At 35.0% G+C, this 9,552-nt stretch overlaps 2 protein-coding genes and 1 long non-coding RNA gene across 3 annotated transcripts in view; 2 read left to right on the top strand and 1 right to left on the bottom strand.

Annotated features, from left to right (window-relative positions):
- Positions 1 to 9,552, top strand: part of myo9ab (myosin IXAb) — a 709,890-nt gene that overhangs the window by 159,726 nt on the left and 540,612 nt on the right.
- szl (sizzled) lies at positions 6,566 to 8,761 on the top strand. Its single transcript, XM_019087351.2, has 4 exons — positions 6,566 to 6,867; positions 7,697 to 7,866; positions 8,239 to 8,331; positions 8,451 to 8,761. The coding sequence occupies exons 1-4, from the start codon at positions 6,590 to 6,592 to the stop codon at positions 8,759 to 8,761; spliced, it is 852 nt and encodes a 283-aa protein (XP_018942896.1). The 5' UTR covers positions 6,566 to 6,589.
- On the bottom strand, positions 6,921 to 8,566 carry LOC122142429. The gene is made up of 2 exons (XR_006158600.1): positions 8,433 to 8,566; positions 6,921 to 7,890 (listed from the first exon to the last, which is right to left on the bottom strand). It is a non-coding gene; the product is annotated as an uncharacterized LOC122142429 (long non-coding RNA).

Below are 9,552 nucleotides of genomic sequence, written 5' to 3'. Positions count from 1 at the left end.
GTTTAAGGGGCAGCTTCTTAATAGAAGTATATAATACTTCATATAAGTACTTCAAACAGTGCAACATGCCCAAAAACGTGATGTTACCACAGTACATTTTAGATAATCTGCAGTATAAATAAAATATACCTTTTTAAAGACAAAATGAGCATGCATTTACATCAATTCACTCCAAGTATGAGACTACGATGGCCTATTGTGTGTAAAAAGCAAATCAAAAACATGTTAATACTTATGGTATCAGTTAAAAAGCTGAAATCACCTACACTGTGGGGAACCTTTGGGAGGAAAAGGGTTTAATAAAATGTTCATTAAAATCTAAAAATGTCCAAAGGTTACTGCAGGGATTTGGGTTTGAGGTAGTAATTATCATTAACCTAATTTAAAACAAGTGCTAAGAAAAAAAGTAGCAGAAAGTACCATTCTTACAGTATATAACGAAACCACACAAAGGACTGTAGAAACACGTTTATTTTATTGTATGGAAACAGAGCCTAGTCAGAGTAGAGCCATGTTTATTTATTAATTTCTGGAGGGAATGAACACGAGGCTGTGAGGGATAGAAGTAAAACGTGATTTGTCACGTTTATACAGTAAGTGACATCAATACGGCGCCTAACCTAATGTTTATTAATGCATCGGCCATGTAAATCATTTAAACATGCCAATGAAGCTTTAAATCTCCAATTGTAATGTGAATTCACCAAAAATAATTCTACACTGCCCTCTGCCGGTGACACGGAACAGAAACACACAGCACTGACCTCTAGCGTTAATAACTCTACACTGCCCTCTGCTGGTGATACATGATGACAAACACAAGTATCAGTCTCTACTGCCCTCTGCTGTTGATAAACAATACAACACAAACAACCTCTCTCCACTGCAGCCTGCTGGCAGACTAGGACATGTTCTCTTACGTCATATCTATGCTTATATTTTGACCAATTTTATATTAAAAGCAACAAAACTTCTTTGATTGCACTCTTAAACCATGTCTACAATATACTGCAGTTTATTTCTATTTTCACACACACACACACACACACACACACACACACACACACACACACACACACACACACACACACACACATATATATATATAATAAATATAAAACAATCCCATCACAAATGTCCTTTAAAAAAATTATAATCAGTTAATATCCCTTAACATGAAAAATGTGTGCAGGTCAGATGTTTGGCCATGAAAAATGTGAACTTGAATGAATGTGATTGCATTTTGCAGTGTTGTATCATTTGAATGCACACCCCATTCTTATGCATCATAATACACAAGCTTTTAATATTTCTTAAAGAAGACAGAAGTATTTTAGATTTAGGCTGTTTATAATCTGTCTGTGAGTGTTGGACTGAGAGATGGGGTTCGTCTCTCACACACACACACACACACACACACACACACACACACACACACACACACAAGATTAGCATGGCATTCAGAACAGCATACTATCATATCAGTATAAACTATGTACACTGAGCACAGTATTGTACTTTTTCTATATGAAAAGTATTGAAAATACAGATATATCTGAAATAAAGCATTTAAAAGCTAATAAAAAATTAATAATAAAAAAGCTATTTGGCAAAGCAACATTTCTAATATTAATTTAGTTTAAATTAAAGTACTAAAATAACTAGAACTAAATAAACTAAAACGAATTTTAAAAACAAAACTATATAAACATATATAACACAACAAATTTACTAAAAGAAAACAGAAAATATAAAATGGTCTATTTGAATATATATATATATATATATATATATATATATAAACCATAATAGCATATAAATGATAATAAAATAACAATACAACAAATCACACCAGTGTTGTCATTAACGAAACCTAAAAATATTAATTTAATTGAAAAAAACCTAAAAAAATTAAACATTTTACATTAAACTTATTAAACTTAAAAATCAAATTGCCTAATACATTACTACTGAAACAGAATAAATTAAAGCTATATAAAAAACTATTTAAAAAAATAATAAAAACAAAAAAAAAACTGACTAAAATTAGTGAAAACAGAAATTATTATTATTTAAAATATTACCAAAAACTATAACAGTATTTCAATAAAAAAAATCTATAATAGTATATTATAGTGTTAACCTAAAATTAAATGAACTGCTTTCAATCAAAAAATCAACTGACATTAATTAAAAAGAAATATATATATATATATATATATATTAGATGAAAAACTTAGAAACCTGACGTAACATATAAATTGAAAGAAAATGAGAAATGTTGCCTTGACAACTACTGAAAATAAAACGGTGAGATAAAAATAAAGCAAAATAGAAATATTACAAAACAAATAAAAGATTAAAGTGAAAACTGAAAATAAAAGCCAATTTAACATATTAATAAATACTGACTGACAACCAAGACATTTGTTTTACAAAATTATCCACAAGATGGTCACGTCACAATGACACACTGCATACTACTGTGATTTCCAGCACAGCTCCTCGTTTAGACATCCACACGAGACACATGAGGCAGACGCTGTCTTCACTGGAACTGAACGAGTCCCGTTAGCACTCACATATTAACAATCCAAACACAGGACAACGAGACGTTAGAAAGAATAACAAGCAGCGGGGGCTAATCAGCGGCGAGAGGGGTGCTTAACCCCATTGTTCTCCTAAATGGGTATGTGTCTGTAATTGGCCAGTTAGGGCCCTCAGTAGCTGCCGTCTGTCCAGGGCAGTAAAGTGGCCCAGGAGGCTGGGAGACTTCAGATGAAGGACCGTCTTCAGTCATAAAGGGAGTCCAGACTGGCTTCTCATCTCAGGGGCTCCAGACCCTCAGATGCACTGTCTGGAAACACTCTTCCTCTTCTGTGCATGTTAATGTAGTTCCTTTCTGTCTTCTGTGAGCTATGTTTGATCAAATCACTCATCTACAAGTCTGTAGTTGACAAATAACCTGTGCATGATGCATTTAGGTTGAAATCTGTATAAATATGTAAGGGGAAAATACATTTTAATCATCCTTTTACTTACATTTTAAGTGTGCACTGTTCTAATATTCTAAAGTGAGTTTTAGAAATGCATGCATAATCAGCAAAATGCCTTCAGTTACGCATAAAACATCTTTTGAGAGTCCAGAATTAGCCATTTTTGGGACTGGAAAAGTCATAAAAATTAATAAAACATTTAGAGGTCAGAGAAATATCGTTATTTCTAGTCATTCTCACCTCTAAAATATTGAAATTGTTAAAAAAATAAAATAAAACTATCATTTTTAATGGATGATTGGTCAAAAGTGCAGGAGCGCTGATATCAAATACATTTTTGAGACTGAAAAAAAAAACCACACTATTAAAAATTAGTAAAATATTTAAAGTTACAGAAATATTGTGATTATGATTTTTCCCTAGTTATTCTCCCTTCTAAAATACTGAAATTGTTCTTTTTTTTTTATTTAAATGACGTTTTGAAATGAATATTTGGTCAAAAATTGCAGGAACAATGACATTATTGTGCTGTTTTTACAATTTCAATTATGAATAAAACATACAAATTGCCATTCTGGGGACTGTAAAAGTTATAAAAATTACTAAAATAGTCACAGAAATATAGTGAAAATAATTCTTTCCACTTATTCTCTTATCAAAAACACTGAAATGGCTAAAAGAAAAATTGTTTTTATTTAAATGTCATTTTGAAATGAATAATTGGCCAAAAAGTGCTAGAACGAGAAATGAATAGTGCATATAAAACTAGTACACTGGATTCATTTAAAGTTCATTTCCACACATCCAACAAAACGCATTCGGAGAGTCTGAAATTGTCATTTTTGAGACAGGAAAAGTAATAACAATTAGCCAAAAACAGAAATATCGATATTTCTAGTTTTTCTCATGTTGAAATGGTTAAAAGTGCATTCTGTTTACCAAATAAAAATATTATTTTGAATGAATAATTGGTCGAAAATTCCTGATATTACAGTGTGTGCATACTGGGATCTATGCAACAAGCATGCTGTTTATTATACGTCAAGGAATGCATTACAAGAAATGCATGTTAAAAAAAAGCCTCAAAATACAAAAGCTGACAGAGCGAAAGTCACAGACAGCTCGAGAGTCAGACTGCAGAAGTGAAGGGCTGTAAATGCAAATGTCAGAGCACTAATGTGAGATAATCCAGTGAAGACCGCTGCGTTAAGAGCGTCTGAGACATTAGAGGGACAAAGCCCTGTTCCCTCTGCAGCACGAGCCGGAGGATTTGAATACGAATGCATCTGTGGAGACAGATCAAAGGTGCGCCGCAGCACAGGTAGACCGCAGACAGGCTGCTCGCGACGCTCTCGCTGGCAGAGGAAGCTCACAGTGACCTGCTGGAGACAGAGGAGCTGTCAGAGACGCCTGTCTCCACACAGACCAGACGTTCAGCTCACAAAACAACTCCACGCAAGCCATCCTGATAAGTGGACCGCTTCATCACCAACAACAATCATCCGTGCATGTGGATGCTATCAGCCATTATGCTGCATCTTACACCGTTTGTGCTGGAAATTGAAGGAAAATACATTTCTGCATCAGATGTCAGGTGCAACAACAACATCATCAAACATCAAGAATATAATATCGATGCATTCAAACCTTTTATTTTTAATGTTTTTTTTCCACTTGATAACAGAAGCCAAAACATGACAGACATAAACACTGGAAGAGTCCGAAAAAACAAATAGCTCATTAAAAGTATTTTAGTTTAACGTAGATGTTGATTATTAGCAAATTATTGGTGCAAGTCATTTGCAAACAAATTGCAAATACGATTTTATATGGTGTTGCATTTTTATGAAATTTAGTATATTTATGTACTTAAAAGTATGTAAAAAATAATTATGATAGCTGACTGTTTTTGACTTCATATTATTCTTCATCATTCAGTTTTAATTCTGAATGATCTAAATATAAATAAAGCACTAAAATGTCACAAATATTTTATTTTAAACAAATGTGTGATGAAATTTAAAGAGTACTTTTAACTAAATTGCAGCAGATTTAAGCCAACATTTTAATTGATATTATAATTATTAATTCAGTTCAGTTTTATCATACGAAATGATTTGAAAGTATAAACAAATTATGTACTACAAATGTCATACAAAAAGATTGCGTTTGCACAATTTAGTTAAGTGCAACAGACTTCAGCCAACAACTTTATTATTATTATTCATTCAGTTTTATTATAAATGATTCAAATATATAAATGAATCAAAAATGTCACAAAATTTCGAATGTCACGAAAATTAAGATTGCACCAATATTTTATTCAAAAATACGTAGTGAAATTTAAATAGTTCTGACTGAATTTCAGGACACTGAAGCAAAGTTCAACGTTTTAACTGATATTATCATTATTAATCGTTCAGTTTTGTCATCTAAAATAATCTGAATGTATAAATCATGCACTAAAATGTGACATAATAAAATTATGTTTGCACAAATATCATAGACAGTAGTTTGGACGAAATTGCAGGAAACTGCAGCAAATTTCAACCAACATATTAACTGACATTATTATTATTATTATTTATTGGTCAATTTAATTATTTGAACATATAAATGAATCGTGTACTGAAAAATGTCATAAAAAGTATGTTTGCACAAATATTTTGTTATTATTTAACATTTAGTTTTATCATCTAAAATGATCTGAATGTATAAATTAATCAAGCGCCACAAATGTCACAAAAACGGTTTGCACAAATATTTTAGAGAGGGTTTTGGAAGAAGTTGCAGCACATTTAAACCAACATATTGACTAATATTATTATTTATAATTCAGTTTTATTATAAATGACCTAAACATATGATGCACTTAAATGTTACAAAATATAGAAATATTTTAGGCAGTGTTTTGACTAAACTGCAGTAAACTGCAGCAGATTTCAATCATCATCTTGACTGATATTACTATTTACTGTTCAGTTTTATCACCTAGAATGATCTGAATATGTAAATGAATCATGCACCAAAAATGCCACAAAAAACAACGTTTGCACAAATACTTCAGAGAGTGTTTTTGATGAAATTGCAGCAGATTTCAACCAACATCTTGATTGATATTATTATTTACTGTTCAGTTTTATCATCTTATCTAAGTGTGTAAATTAATAATGCACTAAAAATGTCACAAAAACCATGTTTGCACAAATATTTTAAAGGGTGTTTTTGACAAAATTGCATGAAATTGCAGCAGATTTCAACCAACATCTTAAGTGATTTTACTATTTAGTACTATTTAGTGTTCAGTTTTATCATGTGAAATGATCTGAATGTATAAAGACAGCTAAAACTGTCCTGTGAAATGAAGTCGGATGGGTTAGTGGTCGTCAGCAGCTTAAGTGTGTGTGTGTGTGGATCTCTTTGATAGTTTATTTAATGTCCCCCCTCGCTCCCCCCGTCTGGGCCCGTTATCTCCTGCTCGTCCCCCTGTCTGCGTCCCTCTGATGTGTCGTTGATAACATCTGCCGGCCTCTATATAAAGGCCGAGCCGGCTCAGCTCCTGCATCACTCACCTCCACACCTCTGTCAGGATCATGCATCTGTCTTGCCTGCTGCTCCTGCTCTCTCTGGCGGCTCACGCCGGGGCCTTCGACCTGGGCCAGACCACACGCTGCGTCCCCGTCCCGCCGCAGATGAGCGTCTGCCAGGACGTGCCGTACTCGGAGATGCGTCTGCCTAACCTGCTGGGCCACAGCAGTCTGGAGGAAGCGGTTCCTCGCTCGGACGACTGGAGGACGCTGCTTCACACCGGCTGTCATCCACAGGCCCGGGCCTTCGTCTGCTCGCTGGTCGCTCCCGTCTGCCTCGACAGGTACGTGCAGAGGACTCAGACGAGGGACTGGAGGAGATTTCACTGTGTTTTTGGTCACCGGTATTTATATACAGTGTTGGGAAGGCTAATTTGGAAATGTTACAGATTACAAGTTAATTACAAGTAGTGTGTCTCTTTCAATTACTTTATTAATGTACCTGATCACATTTGAATACTTTTCTAAACTTCTAATGTTTTCAACTGTTAATCATTTTCAAACGTGTAAGCGAGGTAGGGTTAAACTTAGACAGTAGTCCTCAACAGCTGTTAGTGAAGATCGCACTAAAATGTTGCAATGACAAAAAGTTGCACTTACTTAAAAGTTCAAATGTAACAATACTGATGTTGTGATACTGGTAGCACTAATATAAACATTTGATGACATATGTTACAAAAAATAACAGTTTTGAAATTGTCTTGTCTTTTATCTCAGTATTTCTGTCAGTGTTGGATAAGGATTTGTTTTATGCATAATAGTAAGCCTAGAATGTGATCAGACAGTTTCAAATAGCTGGGCTAAGATATATAACAATGTTTATGACTGCATATACATGTTAATTCAGCAAACACCGGTCACAACTGAGAGTTTGAGACCGATTTTTCATACACTTTTCCAAAAAAAAAAAAAAAGTAAAAAAAATTATTATTGATTATTTCAAAAGGCTACTAATGACACATCATTTGGATATTTACATGTCTGGGAAAAATTTAGGATTAATCGTGTGTGGAAATAATGTGCCGTTCTCCTCTGGGCAGAAGAAAGCAGCAGTTTAACTGTATGCTGCAGAAGGAGGACTCTCTCTAAACTCAGGTGTGCTTGCGTCCGCAGGTTCATCCAGCCGTGTCGGAGCATGTGCGTAGCTGTGAGGGAGAGCTGCGCTCCTGTACTGGCCTGTCACGGACACGCCTGGCCCGAAGCCCTGGACTGCGACCGATTCCCCGCGCAGGACGACACGTGTCTGACACCGCTGCCCAAACACATCAGCGCCTTCTCCAAAGGTGAGGCCCTCTGACATTCACACACTTAGATCAAATTAAATCAAAATAATAATAAATATAAATTTTAAAAATCTAACAAATTAAATAATTTTACAGATAACAGATAAATTATTATTTCCAACAGTAAATATATCAAAACTTAATTTTTAATTAGTAACATGCATTGCTAAGAACTTCATTTGAACAACTTTAAAGATGATTTTCTCAATATTTAGATTTTTTTTTTGCACTGTCAGATTCCAGATTTTTAAATAGTTGCATCCAACAAACCATACATCAATGGAGAGATTATTTATTCAGCTTTCAGACGATACATAAATCCACAAATGTAAAAGTAAATGTTTTTAACGGTGTATGTTCTCGTGTGGACAGATTTCCCTCAGCCGGTGTGTCAGAGCTGTCCGTCTGTGGAGGAAGCGCCGTCTCTCAAAACCGTGCTGGACGCGCTGTGCCTCAACGACTTCGGTACGCGATTATTAATGTCTGTACATATCAATTTGGCAGTTTGTGTTGAAGGTTTGAGTCTCGTGATGCGGTTTAGGGACTTCTGGGACCCATGAACTCACCGTGTTTTCTCTCCGCAGCCGTCAAAGCTAAGATCTCGCGGCGCCGCCTGCCCTCCGCGGACCCGGAGCTGACGGTGGAAGGCCCGGTGGAGCTGATCCAGCGCGGCCCGCTGCTCCCCTACGACACCGTGAGCCTCATCCAGCGCTGGCTGCTCATCAACCTCCGCTGCGCGCTCCCGCTGGTCCGCCCCGGCCGCGCGCAGCTCTACCTCATCACGGGGACGATGCGCGCCACCGGCTCCATCCAGCTGTCCAGTCTGTTCCCGTGGCTCAAGAAAGACATGCACATCGCCGCCGCCGCGCGCAAATGGAAACACCACAAATGCTGAAGTTAGGCACACACACACACACACACACACACACACACACACACACACACACACACAGCTCTTGAGATGCACTCCGACTGTTGTACATAGAGATGAAATAATTGTAAAGAATATTATTTTCTATTTAGATGTACTTTGTAAAGATGCAAGTGTATTTATGTCTGTTTTTCGTTGTTTTTGTGCTGTAAATAAATGTTTAAATGTTTCTGTAAATAAATAAATAAATGTTTCTACTATATTATTGTTTTTGCATCCATATTTGGCCTAAAATTAGGCTATTTACCATTAGTGTGACGCAAAACTCAGTTGTAAGTTAGATTTTTTTCTTTAAAAAATTATGTAAATAAATAATTAAATGAATAATAGTGAGACAAATACCATATCATCATTTTCATGATCTTCAGAAATCATTCTAATATGATGATTTCTGATTATTATCAATGTTGAAAACAGTTTTTGTGGAAACTGTTATCGAAAAAGAAATCGATACAAAATCGATTTTTTGATACAAAAGAAATCGTTTGTAACATTATAAATGTATTTACTGTCACAATTTAGTGCATCAGTGACACTGATTAATAAAAGTATTAAATTCTTTAAAAAACTTACCTCAAACTTTTGATAGATAGACAGATCTAAAGTTATAAAAATATAAAATAAATTGTAATTTTTAAAAAGATTTTCTCAAAAAATAAACTGTCTGCACACTTGATACCTTAAAGCAAATTTAATCACCATTTAATCAAATTTGACCGAAAGATTTTCAGTCTTGTTTGTCTGGCAGCTTGGTG

The sequence above is a fragment of the Cyprinus carpio genome, chromosome B25 (genome assembly GCF_018340385.1).
Source record: "Cyprinus carpio isolate SPL01 chromosome B25, ASM1834038v1, whole genome shotgun sequence".
NCBI lineage: Eukaryota > Metazoa > Chordata > Actinopteri > Cypriniformes > Cyprinidae > Cyprinus > Cyprinus carpio.
This window is presented reverse-complemented; position numbering and strand designations above follow the sequence as displayed.